Consider the following 24,767-nt stretch of genomic DNA (forward strand, 5'->3'; position numbering starts at 1 on the left):
CTGGGGTTTAGGACACGGATATCTTTGGAAGGCCGTTGTTCAACCTACTAAAAATATCTTTCTTATTCTCATTATTGTAAGAAATATTTTTATCTCCACATTGGTACTCCTGTAATTCAGTGTTGGTTTTGAGATAGTTCATTATTTGTGTGAAACATTTTAGAAGTGAAAACATTTGGTTTGTTGAATATCGTGGCAATTTGTATGTCTCGTTTTAGACATCTTGAAAAGATGAAAAAATGCTATTTAGTGAGCAGTGGAGATTGCTACCTTTCTGCAGAAATATTATCAAAACTTAAACTGCTAGATGCATCTCAGTGGAATGAAGAACATTTAAGAAATATTCAGATTGAGGTTGTAAAACCCTTACTTCTCTATTGGTAAGAAAAATAATATGAAACAAACTTACTTGCTTTTACTTTTCCTGGACTAATTACAAGTTATACTTTTTTGTCTTACTGATTTATAATTTATGGAGATTTAAAATGACAAGATTATCATATTTTTCACCTTCCTTAAGTACTCACCCTTTAGATAATTCAGTGTTTGGGGTGTTTAAAATCTGTAATAAGACTGGACATTCATTTTAACTTTGTGAGCACACTACCCCTGACTTTTTTATGGTCAGTATCTCATCAAATTGTGTGTGTGTGTGTGTGTGTGTACATCTTGAAAAAGTTATAGGTTTATTCTGAGCACTTACTATAGGCCAAGTGCTGTACTAAGGACACGAGGGTAAAATATAGACAAATCTAGTGATTACAATCTAGTAAAAGGAACATACATGGGAAATGAGTATAGTAAAAGAAAGTGTGGTGATCACACAGGATACAGAGGAGAGGTAATGTTTTACTTGGAACTTTAAGGACTCTAAGTAGGGAACTTAGAGGGGACATAGTGGAGAAGATGTGTGCCATTTGAGGGTCATTGAGCTGCCTTGCGGCTGTAATGGATCTGATTATGTTACTTTTCTGCTTGAGATCTTTCCCCACAGCTTTCAGTGCAGAGTTCAAATGCCTTAAATTAGCAAATAAGGTTATCATAATCTGTCCCTCACACACTTTTCTGGCATCATCTCCCATCTAGGTATTCCAGATTACATATATGCTTTGTACTTTTCCATATGTAGATAGAATGTTGTTTTTCTCCCTCTCTTTCTTTCTTTCTTTCTTTCTTTCTTTCTTTCTTTCTTTCTTTCTTTCTTTCTTTCTTTCAAAACTTAAATATGTCTACTCTCACCACTGTTATTTAACACAGTACTAGAAGTCCTAGCCTCAGCAATCAGACAACAAGATGAGGTTTTAAAAAGATATCTAAGTCAGCAAGAAAGACACTGTTTGCAGATGACATGATACTCTATGTAGAAAACTTGAAAGACTATACCAAAAAAACTGCTAGAATGGATATGCAAATTCAGTAAATTCACAGGATATAAAATCAAGGCATATAAATCTGTTGCCTACCTGTACACCGATAATGAAGCAGCAGAAAAAGAAGTCAAGGAATTTATCTCATTTATAATCACACCAAAAACAATAAGATACCTAGGAATGAACCTAACCATAGAGGTAAAAGATCTGTACTCTGAAAAGTATAAAACTCTGATGAAAGAAATTGAAGATGACACAAAGAAATGGAAAGACATTCCATGCTAAATTTGGATTGGAAGAACAAATATTGTTAAAATGTCTATACTACCCAAAGCAATCGACACATTTAATGCAATCCCTGTCAAAATACTACCACCATTTTTCATAGAGCTACAACAAATAATCCCAAAATTTATATGGAACCACCAAAGACCAAGGTTGCCAAAGCAACCTTGAAAAACAAAAGCTGGAGGCATCAATTTCCAGACTTTAAGTTATATTGCAAAGCTATAGTTATCAACAGTATGATACTGGCATAAAAGTAGACACATAGATCAACAGAACAGAATGGAAAACCCAGAAATGAACCCACAACTATATGGTCAATTAATCTTCAGCAAAGCAGGGAAGAATATTCAGTGGAAAACAAGACAAGTCTCTACTATAAATGGTGTTGGGAAAACTGGACAGCAACATGCAAAAGAATGAAACAGGACCATTTTCTTACACTATACACAAAAATAAATTCAAAATGGATGAAAGGCCTAAATGTAAGACAAGAAACCATAAAAATCCTAGAGGAGAACATAGGCAGGGACCTCTTTGACATCAGCTATAGCAACTTCCTTCTAAATATGTCTCCTGAGACAAGAGAAACACAAGCAAAAATAAATGATTGGAACTTCATAAAAATAAAAAGCATATGCACAGCAAAAGAAACAAAAAAAGTAAGAGGCAGGCTACAGAATGAGAGAAGATATTTACAAATGACATATCTGATAAAGGGTTCATATCCAAAAAATATATAAAGACCTTATAAAACTCAACACCCCAAAAATGAATAATCCAATAAAAAATGGGCAAAAGACATGAATAGACATTTTTCCAAAGAAGACATACAGATGGCCAAGAGACACATGAAAAAAATGCTTAATGTCACTCATCATCAGAGAAACGCAAATCAAAACTACAATGAAATATTACCTCACACTTGTCGGAATGGCTAAAATAAAAAATGCAAGAAACAGCAAGTATTGACAAAGATCTGGAGAAAAAGGAATCTTTTTCCACTGTTGATGGGATTGCAAACTGGTGCAGCCACTCTGGAAAACAGTATGGAGGTTCCTCAAAAAATTTAAAAATACAACTACCCTAGGATCCAGCAATTGCACTACTAAGTATTTACCCAAAGGATATAAAAGTACTAGTTCTAAGGGATCCGTGCACCCCAATGTTTATTGCAGCACTATCTACAATAGCCAAATTATGGAAATGACCCAAGTGTCCATCAACTGAAAATGGATAAAGAAGAGGTGGTATAGATATACAATGGAATATTACTCATCCATAAAAAAGAATGAAATCTTGTCCTCTGCAATGACACAGATGGTGCTTGGGAATATTATGCTAAGTGAAATAAGTCAGAGAAAGACAAATACTTTATGATTGCACTCCTATGTGGCATTTAGGAAACAAAACAAACAAGCAAAGGTGAAAAAACTAGAGGGAGGCAAACCATGAAACAGACTCTTAACCATACAGAACAAACGGATGATTACCAGAGGAGAAGTGTGGGGGTGGGGGGAGATGAGTGAAATAGGTGATAGAGATTAAGGGAGTGCACTTGTAATGGACACCGGTGCTGTGTGGAAGTGCTGAATTACTATATTGTACACCTGAAACAAACGTTAAACTGTATGTTAACTACCTGGAATTTAAATAAAAACTTAAAAAGAAAGCTTAATTAATTAATTAATTAATTAAAAAATATATTTAAGGCATACAGAAAGGTATAAATTATAGTGGGTGCCTATGTACACACCATCCAACTTAATAAAATATTACTATACAGTAGAAATGTTTTTTTAATTTAACTTTTTATTTTGAAATCGTTATATATTCATATGCGGTTGTAAGAAGTAATAGAGAGGATTCTGTGTAGCTTTTACCCAGTTTCCCCTAATGGTAACATTTTGCATAACTTAATCCAATATCACAACGAGGAAATTGACATCATTAATATAATTCACCGGTCTTTTTCATATTTTACCAGTTACACATGCACTTATTTGTGTGTTTGTGTATAGTTAGTTCTATTCAATTTTATCACATTAGAGATTCATGAATTTGCCACCACAGTCAAGACACAGAACAGTTACCACAAACTTCCCTTGTACTGCCCTCTTGCAACTATGCCCACCTCCTTCTCTTCCCATCCCTAACTCCTGGAAACCACCAATGTATTATTTAATGAAATAATGCAATTTGTAATCTTTGGGATTACCTTTTTTCACTCAACATGATTCCCTTGAGATCCATCCAAGTGGCTGTGTGTGTCAATAATTTTTTTTTGCATTGTTAAGTAGCACTCTGTTGTATGGATGTTACACATCCATTCACCCACTGAAGGTCACTAGGGGTGTTTCCACTCTTTCACTGTTACTAATCAAGTTACTATGAGCCTTCATGTACAGGATTCTGAATGAACATAAATCTTCATTTCTCTGGGATAAATGTCTAAGAGTGAGATTACCAGGTCACATGGTAAGTCTATTTTTAGTTTTAAAAGAAACTGCCAAACTATTTTCCAAAGTTGGTGTACCATTTTTACATTCCCACCAGCAATGTAAAAAGGATCCAGTTTCTGTGCATCCTTGCCATTGTTTGGTGTTGTCACAATTTTCTATTTTTAACAGAAAATTCTAATATGTGCACTTCTAATAGGTGCACAGTGATATCTTGTTGTGTTTTTACTTTGCCATTCTCTAATGAGAAATGATGCTGAACATCTTTTCAAGTGCTTGTTTGCCATTTGCATATCCTCTTCAGTAAAATATCTGTTCATGTCTTTTGTCTATTTGCTGAAGTTTTAAAGTTATTTTTATATTGTAGATACTAATCATTAGACATGTAGTTTGCAAATATTTTCTCCCAGCCTTTAGCTTGTCTTTTCAGAGACAAGCTTTCCAAAGACTTCTTCAAAGGGTCTTTGAGAGCTTCCTGGTTGGTGAACACATGGAGATTTGGGGAGAGTGGTATGCTTAGAAGGCATGGAAGCTCTATACTCCTTACCACACACCTTATTGTATACATCTTTTCTATCTGGCTGTTCTTGAGTTATATCCTTGTATTAAAAAAATCTAGATTAAGCAAAATAGTAAAAATTATATAGATAATGAGAACCAGAATTCTCGTTGATGTGGAAGAGAGTTACAAATAGAAAAGAACAGAGTGAACCCTGTGGTGATGGACTGGAATTGGAGGTACAAATGGAAAATGCAATTTTCACAAACTCAAGTTACCATACTCAGTTATGAAGACCATAATTAACTGAAGAAAAAAACAGGACAAACCAAGCAACAGATGCTCATGAAGACAAGTAAGGAAAGACCTTGCAAGAGAAATTCTGAAGTTCATCACATGTGGGATTGTCCCTGGGAGGGTGACCTATGGGGGACAGTCTCTATCAAGGGCTTCAGGTAAGTTTCAGTCCAAACATTTCATCAGGGTAGAGGCAAAGAGGTCTTGGGCCACGTTTATTCAACCAACACAATGTTCCTATGTAAAATGTTGCTGCCTGCACCTACTATTCAGAATAAATATAACTATCTGAAAGAAAAAAAAAGAGAGGGGGGTCTTTCACAGAGCAAAATTTTAAAATTTTGATGAGGTCTAATTTTTCAGCTCCTCCTTTTATGGATTATGCTTTGGTTTCAAACTGAAGAATTCTTTGCCTAGTTCTAGATCCTAAAGAGTTTCTTTTATGTTGTTTTCTAAAACCTTTCTAATTTTATGTATTACATTTAAGTCTGTGCTCCACTTAGAGTTAATTTGTGTATAAGGTGTTAGGTTTAGGTCAAGTTTTGGTTGCTTTGGTTTTTGTTTTTTGAGAGATTTTTGCTTTTACTTACGGATATCCAGTTGTGCATCTTCACTTATTGAAAAGGCTATCCCTCCTCTTTCCTTCTTTTCTATGTTCTACATTAACATATAGGCAAGTCAAGTTGTAAAGCTTCATGTAACCACCATGGCAATCAAGATGCAAACACTTCTTTTTTTTTTTAATTTTTTTCACACTTATTCATTTTTGAGAGACAGAGAGAGACAGAGCACAGGCGGGGGAGGGGCAAAGAGAAAGGGAGACACAGAATCTGAAGCAGGCTCCAGGCTCTGAGCTGTCAGCACAGAGCCCGATGCGGGGCTGAAACTCACGAGCTGTGAGATCATGACCTGAGCCAAAGTCAGATGCCTAACCGACTGAGCCACCCAGGCCCCCCGAGATGCGAACACTTCTGTCACCCCCCAAACTCTCACACTAACCTTGTTACACTCCTTCTCCACTCCTGACCCTTGGCAACCACTGGTCTGTTACTTGTCACCACTTTTGTCATTTTGAGAATGTCACATAAATGAAACCATACAGTATGCAACCTGTGACTGACCTCTGTTGACAGCAAAATGCCATTGAAGCATAATGCATTCAAATTGTTGCATGTATCATAGCTTATATTTTTTAAATATAGCTTTCCAGTTCATTATTGGTAAATAGCAATGTGATTCAATTTTGTGTGTACTCAGTATTAGAGAGGGCTAGAGCCCTCACATGGACCTGCTTTGCTTTTCCAGCTGTTTTGGTGCTCTTCCATTCTCAGGTCTGTCAGACACTTCTACCTTCGTGCCAACACCATGCATGTCTTGTGGCTGACAGTAGTCTGTCCTACCTACTTGCATCTTGGTGTTTGTGGGGATACCTTGTCACATTAACATTCTGTTATAAATGTTGTCCATGAGTTTTCAGTGTTGCTATCTAGTTGTCCTGTTTGTATGGAGGGATTCTGAGAGGTAGAAAAATGAATTGGGCCACATTGCCATTTTCCCAGAATCCTCTTATCTTTTTCTTGATCTAGCTAACTCATGTGTATTGTTTAAATTTCAAACTAAGACGGAAACCATTTGATGAATATTATGAAGCAAATACTTAGGTAACCACTACGTGGGCTGTAAAATAAAACATTGTCAAGATCACTGAAGATCCCTTATTGATTACAATATCCTCACTCCTCCTCGGAGGCAACCACTATCCTGACTTTTGTGATTGTCACCCTCTTTCTTTTCTTTATAGTTTTAGCAATGATGTATGCAAATAAATCCCTAAATGTATACTTTTGTCTGCCTGTTCTACAACTTTATGTAAATGGAATCATGTTGTATGCATTCTTTTGTGTCTTCTATCAGCATTAGATGGGAGGTTTGTCTGTAATTAAGAATTTTAGGAGCTCCTGGGTGGTTCAGTCGTTTGGGCGTCCAACTTCAGCTCAGGTCATGATCTCGCGGTCCGTGAGTTCGAGCCCCGTGTCAGGCTCTGTGCTGACAGCTCGGAGCCTGGAGCCTGTTTCGGATTCTGTGTCTCCCTCTCTCTCTGACCCTCCCCCATTCATGCTCTGTCTCTCTCTGTCTCAAAAATAAATAAACGTTAAAAAAATTAAAAAAAAAGAATTTTAATAATTTTCATTGTATATTGGTATTTCTTTAACATTTCGGTTGTTTCCTACTTTTCACAAAAGCAATGCTGAAATGTGTATTCTTGTACACATAACCATTTTTCTACAGCAGCTGTGCTCATTTATTCTTTCACTGACAGAATATGAAAGTACCCATTGCTATAAATCCATGGTAGCATTTAGTATTGTCAGACTTTAAAATTTTTGCCTATGTCTTGGTGTGTCATTGGTGTCCTGTGGTTGTAACTGGCATTTCCTCGAGCGCTAGTGAGACTGATAACCTTTTCAGTGCTTGTTAGTCATTTGGATTTCAGTTGTCGTGATTTGCTTTTTTATCTCATTTGCCCATTTTTCTATTGGGAGATATACACACGCTTATGCACACACACACACATAAACATCTATACATACATACGCACACATCATATTGGATACAGTTCCTTTGATGTTTGATAGTATTATGTGACAGATGCCTTCTCCCACCTTCTAGAGATTGAGAATTAAGATGTGTGCAATCATCGTAAATGAGAACTCATATGATGGAAGCATGAAAAATAACACAACACCAGTTTAGGATTGACTGTGACGCTTATTCCACAATATTTGGTTAATTTACATAGTGGCTAATAAAAATTAATTCTATGAATGGAATAAGAATGGAATATTAAAAATGGTAGGGGCAGCAGAGACTTACACAGTCCATATGAATATAATGATGGAAATCAGAAAATTGAAACACCTAGATTTCCCAGTTAGTACATGTATGCTTTATTGGATAAGGATCTTGTAGATATTCCCACTTATTGGTTGATATAAGAATAAGAGGTAATTTTGGATATTTCCAAGTCTGCAAGTAAGGGTTCTGAAATATAGTTAGGATGCCCACTCAGATTTATACAGTATGCTTTCTGAATTTAAACGAATTTGAACTTTGGATTCTCTTCCACTCCCAACCTGTGTTCACATCAGGGGAATATCTACTTTCTTTCTATGTTAGAGGGAAGCAATTTTATACCAAGGCCTGAAATATGGAGTGGGAATTAGTCTTTGGGCTGTGGCATCAGAGGGGAAAACCTGGTCCAAGTAGCAATTAGCATCAGGCCTGACAGCTGGAGTTAACCCTCTAGCCAATAAAGAGCCCACAGACTAAATACCAGGATATCCATCCAATTAAGTATGGCCTTGACATTGTGCCAAACATTCTTTTTCCTGGGTTTCTGGAAGTAGTGTTAGTCTGTCATTTATATAAATTGTTGTTAAACTAATTCTTACCTTCAGACTTAAGGCTTGAAAATAGATTATATGAATCACAATTCACTTTAGTAGTACAGGTAAACATTTAAAAACGTTTATATATTTTAAAACGTGAATTTCATCTACTAGTTTTTATTTGGTGTAGATAAATACTAAACTGCCTTAAAATGATCACAGGTGCATTTTATGTTCATTTTACTAGAAACTATTTTTAAAAATGTATTTAAAAATAAATTAGTTTTTTAAAAAAATTCCTTCATCAAGTAGATATGAGACTTCTTTTTCTGATCAAGCAGACAGTAATTTGAATGTAATTTTATTATTTTTTCCTAATGTATATTGCCTCTTTATATGAGTGAGTGTGATTTCAGGCAGCTGGTATATCACAGAGAAGTATATTTTTAAGGCCAGGCATCAGAAACAGAAGTGGAAATTTTTAGAAAAAGGGTTTGGTAAGACTGATAGTTGTGAGCACTGGTATTATAGATTTTGTAGGCTTTCCATTTTGGAGACTTAACTGTCTAGCTTAACCTTAAATTTGTTTTTCCTTTGACTAGGGCGCCAAGATTCTGTGTTAGTCATTCATCCCCAGCAAAACATGCTAGTGCTGAACTGAAATTCTGGCATCTCCGTCAAGAGAAACCAAGGAAGGATGTTGACCCTTTTCCACAAATGGCAACCCTCTTGCCATTAAGACCTAAATCATGCATTCCACAGGTATCTGATATGCAGGTAGGGTGGACATTGATACTTTGATTTCCTTATCAAGTGTATGGTAAAATTTCCACGCTTGGGTTTTGTACACTAATACTTAAGTTTCATCGTAAGTTTTTTGGGGGGTTGTTGTTAACGTACATGCTGCAACAGTTATGAATTAAGAAAACCTACGGTTTGTTCCCCACCAATCAGCCAGAGTGATCCTTTAAAATACATGATCAGGTCACTCACCTGCTCCAGATTTTCTAGTGGCTTCCTCTCTGACTCAGAGGAAAATCCAAGGTCTTTACACAGCTCTCCCTCCCCCTGCTAACTTCCTGACCTCATTTCCTACCACTCTTCTCTAACTTAGTGCACTCCAATCACACTGGCCTCTCTGTTGTTCTTTGAACACACCAAGCAAAAATCTGGAAGTTCTCTACATAATACACTTAGTTTTTTTTTTAAAGAAAGTTTATTTCGGGGCGCCTGGGTGGCTCAGTCGGTTGAGCGTCTGACTTCGGCTCAGGTCATGATCTCACAGTCCGTGAGTTTGAGCCCCGCATCGGGCTCTGTGCTGACCGCTCAGTGCCTGGAGCCTGTTTCAGATTCTGTGTCTCCCTCTCTCTCTGACCCTCCCCCGTTCATGCTCTGTCTCTCTCTGTCTCAAAAATAAATAAACGTTAAAGAAAGCTTATTTCATTGTGGTGAAAAACGCATAAAATTTATCATCTTAACCATTTTCAAGTATACACTTCAATGGTAGGTATATTTGTATTGTCGTGAAACAGATCTCCAGAACTTTTTTATCCTGCAGATTTGAAGCTACATTCCCATTAAACAACTCCCCTTCTCCTCCTCCTACAGCCTCTGGTAACCACTATTCTACATTCTGTTTTTATGAATTTGACCGCTTTGTATGATTCTTTTAATAAGCTCAGCCCCCTATGGTACCACTCATTTATTGAGTGTCGCTTAATGTCGTGCTGTGTTCTGAATTACTGAAACAGATGTGAGCCCTGATACCTAGGAAGTTATGTGTAAAACATACTTAAGTAATTAATTTTATTTATGGAATTCTTAAGAAAATATTAGTAGTTGTTAGGGACCTAGAGTGTATATAAGATTTTATTGTGTGTTCTGGGTAATAAAACATCGCAAATATATTCCTTGCTCTCCAGGAACATATATTATATTCTGTTAGAAGTTGACATATAAGAAAAGTTGGCGTTTGTTTTTCAAATAACAAAACTACTGGAAATTTGGAAACTGAAGAAACAAATCACTCCTGATTTCACCTCCTTCTAGCAACTATTACTTATTTTCTCTTGGTCTTGTTGTGAATCTTAATTTTAATGCACTTATACTTCTGTATTCTGATTATTTCTTCTAACATCTTCCTCACATTTTTCCATGTGTGTCATAATTTCATAATCCTTACTCTTAAATTTTATATAATGTTACATTTATGTATGCCTCCCGTACTCAGATCAAAGTTGGACTTTTAAGTGTTTGTACTTTTTTGATTCATACATGTAGCTTTTACCAAATAGTTGACTTTTTACCATAAATAACATTTAAGAATGGGAACAAAAATAAAATGTCCAAAAATGGAAGGAAATAGTTTTGTTAAGATGTAGGTCTTTAGTATGGACCAGTGGTATCCTTGCTTCCTTTCCCTACCTCCATTCCTCATCCTCCCGTCTCCACCCCCCAGATAGATGAAAACTATTTGATTGTAGCATAAAGAAAAGGTTTTGTGAGGTCCTCCCTCTAGGAAAGAGTTTTCTTTCACAGTGATATGAGTAGGGGTATACCAGGCTTTGGCCTTATACTCTAAAGAAGTTGTCAGGGATTCAGCATGTTGGTTGTAGAAAGGTGGGAGTTTAGGAAGGAGTTCATTTTTATTCTAGTGGGAAGCACAGTAGAGCGAGAGAGGAGATCTTCTAGTGATCAAAACAAACTCAAGGTATATGTACAGAGCTATGCTTTGTTTCCCCTTCATATTGGCTCATTTTTCACTGGTTTATTATTTTACCACTTGTTAGAAAGAAGAATCCAATTTATTACAACATCCTAAATCTCCCAAGAAACCACCTAGAGCAAAAACGGCAGTTCAAAAACCTTGGAAGAGCAAGTCTTTGTATCTGATTTCTTCGAAGGATGATGTGATTGAGAAAGGGTAGGTGCGGTTTTTTATGTGCCAAGTGTTATTCTGCAGTGGTAAGACTTTGGAAGAATTGACAATTAAATTGAAATAGAAAACTAAATACATAGATAGTTTTTACATGAGTTCCTTGTATTTCAGTGATAGGTATTAGAGTCAGGCATAGTCTCAATTAGGAGCACAACTCCTGAGATGAGTAATTTGAAATCGATGGTGCCTCTCATCTCCAGCCTGTCATGAGCTGTACAACCAAAAGACTTCTGAGAAGATTGCCCTCCAGCTCTCATTTGGTCTTTTTCAATAGTTTGGTATTTCTCAAACTTGAGTCTTGACTTGAAGTCATAAGACTCTCAAGAATATTGTCATTATTTAACACAGTATATTTATTCATTTAGCTTTGCCCACATATTTACTCTTTTCGTTGTTCTTTATTTCAAGTGGGATTATTTTCCTTCAACCTAAATAAATACCCTTTGATGTTAACTTTGGTGTGGGATCTGTTGGGGAATCATTTTTTGTTTACTAATTTATTACTTCACTTTCATTCTTTCCCTTTGAGATAAAACTCACGTAACATAAAATTCACCATTTAAAATTTATTTAAAAATTTTTTTTATGTTTGTAGACTGTGCCTAGGATCAGCCCGAGGTAAAACTTAGGGTCTTCTTAGGTCTTTCCTAGTATGTGCATTTTCTGGGCCATGTGTGGTTACTTTCTAACTTTTCCCTGCATATACAGTTGCATTTGAGTATCCTAATCTTTAATATCTGACTTCTAAAAGGAGGAAAAGAGAAAAATGGAGGTGGGGGTGGGGGTGGGGAAGGGCAATGTCTCTTTAAATTCCCTGGAAGTCACTTCAGCCTGAGGAGCACTGGGTGCTACAACAATGGCCACCTGCCTCTTGCACATCTGTGATCAGAGATCAGAACACAGATGCCTGATATTTGGTAGACATGGTCCTTTCTGCTCACCCTGGCTCTTGCAGCTGCGTGCGGAATGCTCCAGGAACACTTGCTCAGCTGTCTGCCACAGGGCTGGGGATGGGGGAAGGGTAAATGCTGCTGTGCTAGGAGCTCTAACTGACCAAAATTAACCACAGTTTACTGTCCAAGCCTTCCCCTGGAAATTGAAAGCCTTAAGTAGATTCCAGAGCTCCAAAATAGTTACATTAGATTCTGCCAGTTCAATTATTGTCTAGGTGGGGAAGTAGGTTCCTGGTGCTTCCTACTCTGACGTCTTCTCAGAATCCTCAACCCTGGGAATTTTTTTTCCTCAATGAGTTTTGGCCCCCAAACTCCTTTTTTCAATTTATTCCTTTTTTAATGTATTATTATCATCATCATTAATTTTAATTCTAGTGTAGTTAATATATAGTGTTATATTAGTTTCAATGCTATATTAGCTTATAGTTGACTAAATTATAAGGTTTATAGTTGATTAAATAGTTCCATGTATTACTCCGTGCTCATCAAGGTAAGGGTACTCTTAATCCCCTTCCCTATTTCACTCTTTTCCACCGCCCTCCCATCTACCTTCACAATCATCTGTCTGTTCTGTACTGTTAAGGGTCTGTTATTTTAGTTTCCCTCTTTTTTTCCCCTTTGCTCATTTGTTTTGTTTCTTGAATTCCACATATGAGGGAAATTATGGTATTTGGACTGGCTTATTTTGCTTAGCATTACACTCTCTAGATCCATCCATGTTGTTGCAAATGGCAATATTTCATAATTTTTTTATGGTGAATAATATTCCCTTGTATATATATATATACCACTTCTTTTATGTTGTCCATTATGTTACCTTTTTAAAAGTTTTTTATTCTAATTTCAGTATACTTAACACAGTGTAATATTAGTTTCAGGTGTATAATATAGTGATTCAACACTTCCATACAACACCCTGTGTTCATCACAAATGATTCTTTTTTTTTTTTTAATTTTTTTTTTTTTTTCAACGTTTATTTATTTTTGGGACAGAGAGAGACAGAGCATGAACGGGGGAGGGGCAGAGAGAGAGGGAGACACAGAATCGGAAACAGGCTCCAGGCTCTGAGCCATCAGCCCAGAGCCCGACGCGGGGCTCGAACTCACGGACCGCGAGATCGTGACCTGGCTGAAGTCGGACGCTTAACCGACTGCGCCACCCAGGCGCCCCAATCACAAATGATTCTTAATCCCCATCACCTATTTTGCCTATCTCCCCATCTACCTCCCCTCTGGTAACCATCAGTTTGTTCTTTATAATTAAGAGTCTCTTTCTTGGTCTGCCTCCCTCTGTCTCTTTTTTCCTTTGCTCATTTTTTTTGGTTTCCTAAATTCCACATATGAATGAAATCAAATGGTATTTCTCTTTCTCTGACTGGCTTATTTCACTTAACATTATATTCTCTAGCTCTTTCCAAGTTGTTGCAAATGGCAAGATTTCTTTTTTTATGGCTGAATAATATTCCATTGTGTGTGTGTGTGTATGTGTGTGTGTGTGTGTGTGTATGTGTGTGTGTATACACAAATATAAAATCATACCACATCGTCTTCATCCATTCACCTATTGATGGACAGTTCGGCTGCCTCCATAATTGTACATATGCATACATGTACAATATACATACGTGAATTAGTGTTTTTGTATTGGGTAAATACGCAATTGTGCAATTACTAGATTGTGGGGTAGTTCTATTTTTAACTTTTTGAGGAACGTCCATACTGTTTCCCAGAGTGGCTATCCCAGTTCGCATTGCCACCAGCAGTGCAAGAGGGCTCCTTTTTCTCCACATCCTCACCAACACTTGTTTCTTGTGGTTTTGATTTTAGCCATTCTGACCGGTGTGAGGTGATATCTCATTGTAGTTTTGATTTGCATTTCTTTGATGATGAGTGATGTTGAACATCTGTTCATGTGTTTGTTGGCCATCTGTATGCCGTCTTTGGAGAAATGTTTGTTCATGTCTTCTGCCCAATTTTAAATAGGAGTATTTGTTCTTTGGTGTTGCATTGTGTAAATTCTTTATATATTTTTGTTCCTAACCCTTTATTGGATATGTCATTTGTAAGTATCTTCTCCCATTCTGTAGGTTGTCTTTTAGGTTTTTTTTGGTTGTTTCCTTTGCTGTCAAGAAGCACAGCACTTACTTCAGTCAAGTCCCAATGGTTTCTGTTTGCTTTTGTTTCCCTTGCCTCAGGAGACATATCTAGAAACGTGATTATGGTTGGTGTCCATGAAATTATTGCTGGTGTTTTCTTGTAGGGGTTTATGATTTTAGGTCTCACATTTATGTCCTTAATCCATTTTGAGTTTATCTTTGTGTGTGGTGTGAAAATGTGGTCCAGCTTCATTCTTTTGCATGTAGCTGTCCAGTTTTCTCAGCACCATTTGTTGAAGAGAATGTCTTTCCCATTGCATATTCTGTCTCTTTTGTTGAAGATTAATTGACCATATAATTGTGGGTTTATTTCTGTTGGCCCCTAAATTCTTAGCTACATTGTTAGCATTCAATTTTTTTTCTAGCAGATTAATTTTTGTATTTTTTTTTCAGTTTATCTAGTTGGTCTTCAAAGGGAGAGTTGGTCTAAATCACCTTGTCTGCTAATTCCAAAAATAGCAGTTAATAAGTTTTGGTTATAGATACTTTTCTTGCATTATATTAGTTCCCATGAACTCATCCCCATGAAGAAGACATTATCTTAATTTTTCAAGTGATAAAACAAGTGAAAAGACATACAGGTATGAACTGAGAGAAAAGTTGAATTTTGAGAACTATGCATTGTTTTTATGTTTAAGTTTTGGCTAGATATAGTGTATTACAGTAAAAAGGCAAGATAAAAGCTAAAACAATAATGGAGGTTCAGATAGTGACATTTTTCTGTGTCACATTAGGGAATTTGGAGTTGGTTTCCCATGCAGTGAAGAACATCTAGAGAGTTTTTTGTGTGTGTCATTTATTAAAATTAAATTATTTTATTTTCAAAATTGGAAATAGATACATGGTTCAAAAATAGTATCATGCTATACACTTAGTGCATACCTTTGTATTTTTCTTAATATTTAAAAAATATTTATTTATTTGTTTTGAGAGAGAGGGAGAGAGAGAATCCCAAGCAGGCCCTGCTCTGTCAGTGCAGAACCTGACGTGGGACTTGATCTCATGAACCATAAGATCACGACCTGAGCTGAAGTCAAGAGTCAGACACTTAACCAACTGAGCTACCCAGGCGCCCCTATGTATCTTTGTTTTTACTGAATTTATCTAAAGTGTTTCATAGCAGTAAATGCACTACAGTAATAGATATACTATAATCTGTGTTTTCTGTCGTTTCTTGTTCTTATAATCTTATCTCTCCTTATGTCTGGTTATCTTTCATTTTATGCCAAGTATTGTTGTATTTGTACTCTATTAAGGGACATGGACATTATTCCCAGTATTTGTCATTATTAAAAACAATGTTGTAATGGATATTGTACATTTGCTATATTTCATGTTAATGCATATGTCTACAGGATAATTTCCTAAAAGAAGAATTTCTAAATACAAATTCATGTGATTTAAAAATTTTTTAAGGTATTACCAAATTGTATTTAATAGGAGTTGTAACAATTTATACTCCTTTCAGATGTATGAGAGCATCCAGGCTACTCTGTGCCTTTTAATTAGAGAGTTTAGTCCATTTCCATGTAAAATAATTATTGATAGGTATGGACTCATTGTCATTTTATTAATTGCTTTCTGGCTATTTTGTAATTCCTTTGTTCCTTTTTTTCTTGCTCTCTTCTTTTGTGATTTGATGATTTTCTGTACAGGGAAAGGTATTTTAAGGTGGCAGAGACTTGAGCTTGTTAATATGCTTAGAGTAGTATCTAGTGAAAAGGAAGAAGTTAAAGATTGATGAGAAAGAAGAAGGTCTGTATTTTCTTTTTTTTTAAAGTTTATTTATTTTGAGAGAGACAGTGCATGCATATGTGTGTGAGCTGGGGAGGGGCAGAGAGAGAGGGAGAGAGCGAGAATCCCAAGCAGGCTCCGTGCTATCAGCATGGAGCCTGATGTGGAGCTCAATCTCACGAATTGTGAGATCATGACTTGAGCTGGATTCAAGAGTTGGATGCTTAACTGATTGAGCCACCCAGGCACCCTAAAGGTTTATATTTTCAATGGAGAATGGAAAGAAGAGTTCAAGAACAAAGGCCATGGGATTAACCTTCAACAGGAGATAGGACACTTTTTCCTGAGACAGGATGGAAGGAAATAAGGCTAAGTATAGGTGGATGTATTTGTTGATAAATAATTTAAGTCTTTTCAGCTGCAAATTACAGAAAACTTGACTGACTATGGCATAGACAAATTGGGCTTATTTTTCTGACAGAATAAGAAATCTGAGGGTAGGTAACTGCCAGCATTGCTTCCCTGGATCAGAAGTATTAGGGCCTGAATTTTTGTAATGTTCTTTGCCATTCTTTCATGTTCATTGATATTATAGCTCCAGACATCAAGCTTTCCAATCATAAAGGAAGAAGGGCAATTTTCATTAATCTTTTCCCTTTGGTCAGAAAAGCAAGCTTTCTTAGAAGCTCCCCAGCAGACTTCATTTTGTATCTCACTAGTCATAACGATATCACATGACAATCCTTCTCTGCAATATGGTCTTAGAAAGTGAATATTTAGCTTTATCAGTATGTCAGTGGTGCTAGTTATAAAGCTATGTCACTGGGAATGGGTGTTGAATTAGCCAGTCAAACAATGTCCCCTTCATTGGGGAGTGGAAACTGAAGCACGTTGTACCTACCTTTTCCCTGAGAAACTGAAGCATATTTTACCTACATTTTGTCTGAGAAGAAGCTGCAAAGTAATCTGCTGGCAGATTGGAATGCAGATATATTGGTGAAGTGGAATGGGCGTTTTATGGAGCTGGAAAATAGGGTTTAGAATAATTGCAGTGCGTTATGGAGAGGGAGCTGGATAAGAAAATATAACAAGATAATGTCTGAAGTCATTAGTCTAGCTCCAAAATCTTCCATTATCTCACCCCACACTACCACATATAAATCCTTATGAATCCCACCTGTTGTGAGGATTAAATATGATAATGTGAATTGTGTTTAGCACAGTGTTTGGTATGTGTTATATAGTATTCACTTAACTGTTAGTGTCCTCTTACCCTAAGCAAATTAGTTAACTTGCTGCCTCTTATTTTATTTTATTTTATTTTATTTTATTTTATTTTTTTACTTGCTGCCTTTTAAACAAGGTTTTCCCTACCTACTTTCATTTTTGCTCACTATTCTCCCCATCTAAAGAACCTCTCTAAACACACACACACACACACACATATACATGCACACACACACATGCACACACAGAATTCATCTCCTACCCATTTTTTCAGGGAAAATATCATTTCTTTCATTACTAATACAGCTCAAAGAAACTTATTGTTCTTACATTCCATAGTATTTATTATCCATTCCCATCATTTGGCATCTATAATATATTCTTTTTTTTTTAATTTTTTTTATTTTTTTGGGACAGAGAGAGACAGAGCATGAATGGGGGAGGGGCAGAGAGAGAGGGAGACACAGAATCGGAAACAGGCTCCAGGCTCTGAGCCATCAGCCCAGAGCCTGACGCGGGGCTCGAACTCACGGACCGCGAGATCGTGACCTGGCTGAAGTCGGGCGCTTAACCGACTGCGCCACCCAGGCGCCCCTGTAATATATTCTTGAATTCATTCAACCAACAGTTACGTTATTGAGAGTCGTCTTTCTGTAGGACTAGATTTATTTTTTCAACCATCTCTTAAAGGCTGTACCTGATACTTGCACTGTTTTTCTCCCTATTCTCTCGTAGTGTCCAGATGCATTTGTAAGATTTATATATGCGTATAAATAAATTCAAATATTATATTCAAATATATATGTACATATGTATTCAAATACATATATATATGTGTATGTGTAATACACTTCAATGGAAAAAGAAAAGCTTCAAAACCGGAGTGTGTTGCCCTGTTAAGAATGTCTGATGTGCATTTCAAGTATTGGAAGGCAGTCATTTTTACCAAAGGACAATGTCACTAGGACGTATGGATTGTAACTGTAACACAAAGTATGAAAATGCAATGGTGAATGGCAGCAGAAAGAGGAGCCACTGGCAGAGACACAGAACAATGAGTGGGTGCTTTGGGAGTAAGGCTCTGGGAGACGAAGGACACTGGCCCCAGGTCTGGGGTGGATGTCTGGCCAGACATCTGGGCTCCAAGGGGGATGCACATAACTGGCAGGATTCTAGGAGAGGGCACCACTCAGCCTCCAAACAAGCCTCTAGCTCACAGTCCCAATGGATCTGCTTTCTGACTTGCAGGAGGATTTCTTTTCCGACATGTAGTAACAATACAGGAAACCTAAGACAATAGCGCCTATGATGGGCAAAATCCAATATGACCAGCAACTTTTGCACAGGTATCTTTTGAAGGGTCCTTGTTACCACTTTCAGGTTTAAGATCACTTGGATGCACATCACCAATATAGTACTACTTGAGCATTTCTGTGGCATCAGAGGAGTGGCCTACGTCTTCAAAGCTTTTACTTGTGTCTGCACCAGCTTGTTCCTGTAGAACCTCTTCTCCCCCAGGATGCTTGTTAAGGAAATGGGTGATATCATAGACTCTCCTGTGGATCACCAGCCATATCTCCTTCATGGAGTTGTGCTTCACTGCCTCCTCCAGTCAGTAATAGAGCTGATAGAGGTCTTGACCCCTTGCCTTTTTCCATTTTTGCTGCTTGCTTTCACAGTTGCAATTGGGCCTAAGACACCTCTTCTCCACCACTATCTGGGTTTCTGTCACTCCTAAGAATTGATGCCATGTATACCAAGGGTACTCAAAATATGTTGATCAATTAGTTCTCATTCTTATAATTTAGATTGAGGCACAGATCAGAAAGCACCAGAGTTATTCGCTTAACATCTTTTACTGATATTTCTGAATGTCTGAAGCCCCAGCTGGATAGAAGATACACTTATACAGAAGAATCTTTGGTAAGTATTTTGAGATTAATTTGATTCTTCATTTAACTGACTTTAGAGAATTCTTTTAAATGTTTATTTGTTTATTTTCAGAGAGAGAATGCACGTGTGTGCAAGCTGGGAGGGGCAGAGAGAGAGAAGAGGGAGAGAGAATCCCAAGTAGGCTCCATGCTGTCAGCACAGAGCCTGATGCATGGCTTGATTTCATGAACCATGAAATCATGACCTGAGCTGAAATCAAGAGTGGGATGCTTCACTGACTGAGCCACCCTGGTGCCCCACTTCAGAGAATTTTTATTGATTTACTGTAGTATTTTTTCTTTACTAAACAACGCATTTTATTTTCTCCTTCTGAAATGATTTTTTTAATGTTTGTTAAATTTATTTTTGAGAGAGCGAGAGACAGCACGAGTGGGGAAGGGGGCAGAGAGGGACAGAGACACAGAATTCAAAGCAGGCTCCAGGCTCCAGGCTGTCAGTACAGAGCCCAATGGGAGGCTCAAACCCACAAGCCATGAGATCATGACCTGAGCCGAAGTCAGACACCAACTGACTGAGCCACCCAGGTGCCCCCCTGAGAAGGATTTTTATACAGAAATTTCCTCTGTGTTTCCTTTTGTAGTACCATGTTGCTATATACTCCCGTTGGTTACTGTTTTCAAAAACAGCTGTGTTCTGGTTTAGACACAAAATAAGACTATTATTTTTATTAAATTGTTAACATTTGATAAAAAATAATTTTAATGTTCTCTTGGGAACTTAGACTTTTTATGAAATTCTATTTCCAGTGTGTGTCTACCTTGATAATGTGGATTTACTATATCAGTTGGAGGTGACAAGTTTACGTTCCCTAAGGACTATACTTTAGGTAGAAACCTTGGTAGTCCCAATAGAGTCTGAACACTTAGATATAATTTTGCGTATCTTTTTATTTTATTCTAAGCAAACAGTGCTCTTTTTCTTCCAACTAGGATTTTTTTCCCACCCAAATAATGATTTAAAAAAAATTTTGGAATGCCAATAGTTAAACATCATAAAAACATTAAATTCTCACTTTAGAATTTGTTTAGCAGAGGGATAGAGACAGAGAGACACTATAACAATGCCTTAAATTGTTCATGCCACAGTTATCTCAAGATTACAAAGAAGTCTGAGTTCCACACAGCAAATAGCTAAGAGTTCCTATGAACAGTAGATATCCTTTTGTTTTGTAGTCACTCTTGTGCTTGGGGAAGTAGCCAGCTTTCTGTGTTTCAAGAATGGCATTAGGGTTGCCAGCATTGTTGGCAGAGAGGCCCAAAAATAACAAAGTTTTATGAGAACTTATATTGCCGTTGACTCTCTGAAGGCCTTGACCTGTACAGGGTGAGACTGTCCAAAGAGGGGCCCCCCTGAGGACAGTTAATGAGCAGCACTGAGAAACCTTGAAGATGGTTCTTTTTATAACTTTCTTGTAGCTATTATAGCATCACCTCAAGGCTAAAATAACAGTAAATATGTAGGAAAGAGGCCACCAGCAGAGATTTGGAAGCCTCCTAAAATGGTATCACTGTGCCTGAAACATGAAAATAATTGAGGTTGAGAAGTCGCTTTAACATTAAGTTTGAAATCAGATTGGTTTATAATAGAATGAAGTCTGCTGCTAGGGTTGGCTCCATAAATGGATCTTAAATGACAGTCAGAGGCAAACATACTGCATTAATTACTTATATGGTACAAAAGTAAGATAAAAAGTCCAGCAGGAAAATGACAGCCTGGAAGAATTTATGAAACCCTGTTGTTGGACAATGTCGTAAAAAATCACCATGTTCTTGGGTGGATCATGGACTTCTGTTTTGTTATCTAGGTTAAAACCATGGCAGATGGTGCCTTGGGAGGATTTGACATGGAAAATTTGTTGCAATCTTTGTATGTAGAAAATAGAGCTGGATTCTTCTTTACCAAATTCTGTGAGCACTCAGGAAATAAGGTAAAAAACAATGATTTTAAATCTAATTTTCTACCTTTGCCTTAGTTTAAAATAAGAGAAGTTGAAATAATTCAGTGCTCAAATAATTACATTTGATGTTAAAATCCCATTTCTTCTGGTAAGAAATTTTATTCTAAATATTTAGTAACAAATGTAAACATCTCAATTATCATTTTCTTTGTTCACTATCCTAGTAAAATTACAAAGAAAACAAAATACAGACAAGGATTGACTTGCATTATTAACAATTTATTCTCATGTAATTTTGTTTTAGTGTAATATAAATTAAATTCAGAGTTGGTTTCTATCAGTCCTTTAATTTTTATTAAAAATAACTCTAATAATTAGAAATTGCAATGGATAGTGGAAAATTTGCCAGTTTTTTTGTTTTGTTTTGTTTTGCTCGATATAAAGTATTTCATTGGTTCAATTATGAGAGTAGTGGTTGGGTTTAATATGATATGCATTTGCCCATATACATCAAAATACCTGGTTTCATGCCAGAAATATGTAATTACTCTTTAATTGTTAACTAGCATGCTTCCTATTTTAATGGCCAATTATGTGAGAGGCATACATGCAAAATATAATATTTTAGTGACAATACCAAGAAATATTTTGTATGTTGCCAATTTGTAATAGAAGATAAAACCGTCTTAAATTGAACCTGATTTATGGCAACACCATGGAACTAAACAATTAATTATATTTGAAATCAGAGCTTTGTAGGGCTTTAATAATTGGGTGGTAATGATTTATGTATTTTTTCCATCTGCAGTTGTGGAGGAATAGTGTGTACTTTTGGTTTGACCTACAGTCTTATCATCAGCTCTTCTACCAAGAAACACTTCACCCTTTTAAAGTATGCAAACAAGCCCAAGTAAGTACTAAATAATGTTGGTTCAATGGGCAGCTCTGAGTACACAGAGACGTGAAGAAGTTGTGTCCAGCCCCAAGCAAGAGAAATCTGGGAGTACAGGCAAAAAGGGAGCTGTTCCCTCGCTGCCATGGGATTACTTTATTTAAATGTCAGTAGAATATTGTTTTGTAATCTGATTTGTGGGTTTCCAGTTTTATCTATTTTGTTTGGTTTGCTTTATTTTCTCTTTGCTAGCAATTACTTGGTCTTCCAAAAAAGGACATCCCATATTTTTTTTGATTTATGCCTTTTTGGTTTGGTTGTGAGTGATTTAAAAGAGAACCCAAGAGAGGACTTGTCATGAATCATTGAAGTGATGGGGAGCAGAGGCATTGACCAAAGTGTTTGCTGAGCTTCCTGCAGAAATCAACTGTGGACAGACTCAGGCTGGTGACCTTGTAGAGGGCGGGAAAGGATGTTGACTGTGTGTGGTGTAGGCTCTGTGTCGTCGCCTGTGCTTGTGTGTTCCACACCATGGAGACCAATACTGAGTGGTAGAGACGAGAACATCCCAAGACCACCCTGAAGCAAAACAGAGGAGGAAAAAAAGATACAGGAGGAAGAATAGAGGATTCCCTGCAGAAGGAGACAGAGAGAATGGCCTCTTTTGAGGGGGTAGAATGAAAGGGAATAGAATTATGACTCAAACTGACTTAATCTTTTCAGTTTTTTATTCTTTTATTTATGATCTTTTATGGAGAGAAGTCTTCAAGCCTAGAAAACTGCAAATCACGTCCGTATCTGTTGACCATTTAAGGGGTTCTTACAAGCTGGAATAGTCCCATTCCAGAGAACCTCTCCCTGAATGATGCGGAGTTAGTTGTGTCATATTATTTATTACCTTACACTCTTATTCAAGATAGTGTAGAATATTGCTGCTGGATGTTTGTTGTTAGCTTCCACCACCTGCACTCTGGCTTTGATAACCGTGCTTTGGAAATCAGCTGACAGAGCTTTGTACTATTTTTACTATGCAAACAAGGGCTTCAGCTTCTACCTGGTCTGGATCTGGCTCCGTGCAATCATAGAGTTATATCTCTAATTTGCCAGTGCCATTTTTTGAGACCACACCGTGGGCTCTTCCGTTGTTAACCCTTTACCTGTGAGTCTCCACTTGCCCTCCTCCCCCTAACCTATTTCCTCTCTCGGGTGGAGTACCATCTGTTATTTATTATGTTCTCACTACTGCAAAGCCTCCTCCTCCAAAAATCTTCAGCTGCTCAATCAAGTGGGTCTTTGTTGTTGTTGTGATCACCATATTTCCCTGCACTTGTAAAAGTGGAAATTCTTTTTAAGTTTGTTAGACTTACTCTTAGTAATGATATTATTCAATCTGCTATAGAAGTATTGTGAGATAGGATGCAGCTAAATTTTGGTTATTCTGAGGTGGATTATTCTGTTTTGGGGTTATCAAGGTCCATAAACTTTTTATCCTCCTCTGGATTATCTTTAAAAAAAATTTTTAAAGGGGCACCTGGGTGGCTCAGTTGGTTAAATGTCCAACTTTGGCTCAGGTCATGATCTTGCAGTTTGTGGGCTCGAGCCCCACGTTGGGCTCTGTGCTGACAGCTCAGAGCCTGAAGCCTACTTCGGATTCTGTGTCTCCCTCTCTCTGTCCCTCCCCCACTCATGTTCTGTCTCTCAAAAAAATAAGTAAATGTTAAAATTTTTTTTTTAAAAAAGAACTATAATTGGCATACAGTGTTATATACAACATAGTGATTCAACACTTCTGTACATTACTCAGTGTTCATCATTGTAAGTGAGTCACATCCATCACCATTATCATTATTGACTGTATTCCCTATGCTCTACTTTTCATTTCCGTGACTTATTTTATAACTGGAAGTTTGTACCTCTTAATCCTCTTTATCTATTTTATCCATCTCCTCACTTACCTCTCCTCTGGCAACCATCAGTTTGTTCTCGTATTTAAGGGTGTTTTTTTTGTTTGTTGTTCATTTGTTTTGTTTTTTAGATTCCTCATGTAGCCCCAGAGGGTATTATGTTAAGTGAAATAACAGAGAAAGATAAATACCATGAATTCACTTATCCTTCCCTAGGTTATCTTTTGGGGTGTCACAGCAGCTGGGGGGAGGGAAACAATGGAGAAAATTACTTTCAGGTGAATAGGGGGACACCAAAAGAGCAAGTCATGTTTTTGTTTTTGTTTTTTCACATCTATGGTTACTTTATGTTTTAGTTAAAGGAGCAATTGTCTACATTGGTTTAGGTTTAATTATCCAAGATTTCTGTGCCTCCAGAGGCAAGAATTGCCTCTAATATCATAATTCTATGGATTTGTTTCACAGTGTGAAATGCTATTCATTTCTTTATAATAGAAATGCTATATGGCTTTCTTCAAGAGTATATCTACAATACAGATATTTGGATCAGTGGTGTCAATGGCAGAGTGCAATCAGCTGGCATGGTGTTAAAGTCACTATGAACTTGATTTTATCTTTTTTTTATACATCTGACCAGCTGTATGGTAGGAGACCAAGAGTTGCTTCCAAGAGACTTACATGCTTTTCTGTATGCTAGTAGGCAGATGACATACCTTGGTGGCAGTGATTTGACATGAGGGACTGTGGTCTAAGAGTTTCAGCCACAGTCTTGGGCATATCCTGAAGATTTTACTGCATGGCCTCAAGATAGAAT

At 37.0% G+C, this 24,767-nt stretch overlaps 1 protein-coding gene and 1 pseudogene across 14 annotated transcripts in view; one reads left to right on the plus strand and one right to left on the minus strand.

Moving 5' to 3' along the window:
• The window catches only part of RGS22 (regulator of G protein signaling 22), a 145,297-nt gene that overhangs the window by 54,096 nt on the left and 66,434 nt on the right, over nucleotides 1-24,767 (plus strand). For 9 of the 14 annotated variants that reach the window (XM_045454073.1, XM_045454074.1, XM_045454075.1 and 6 more), the window contains 6 exons: nucleotides 219-380; nucleotides 8,902-9,076; nucleotides 11,089-11,222; nucleotides 19,116-19,230; nucleotides 21,065-21,187; nucleotides 21,966-22,067. In XM_045454073.1, coding sequence (XP_045310029.1) covers nucleotides 219-380; nucleotides 8,902-9,076; nucleotides 11,089-11,222; nucleotides 19,116-19,230; nucleotides 21,065-21,187; nucleotides 21,966-22,067 — 811 coding nt within the window. The remainder of the gene's footprint in view (nucleotides 1-218; nucleotides 381-8,901; nucleotides 9,077-11,088; nucleotides 11,223-19,115; nucleotides 19,231-21,064; nucleotides 21,188-21,965; nucleotides 22,068-24,767) is intronic. The other 5 variants (XM_045454077.1, XM_045454083.1, XM_045454080.1 and 2 more) reach the window with 3 other exon arrangements.
• Nucleotides 18,173-19,017, minus strand: LOC123585734 (annotated as a pseudogene).

The sequence above is a fragment of the Leopardus geoffroyi genome, chromosome C3 (genome assembly GCF_018350155.1).
Source record: "Leopardus geoffroyi isolate Oge1 chromosome C3, O.geoffroyi_Oge1_pat1.0, whole genome shotgun sequence".
Classification (NCBI taxonomy): Eukaryota; Metazoa; Chordata; class Mammalia; order Carnivora; family Felidae; genus Leopardus; species Leopardus geoffroyi.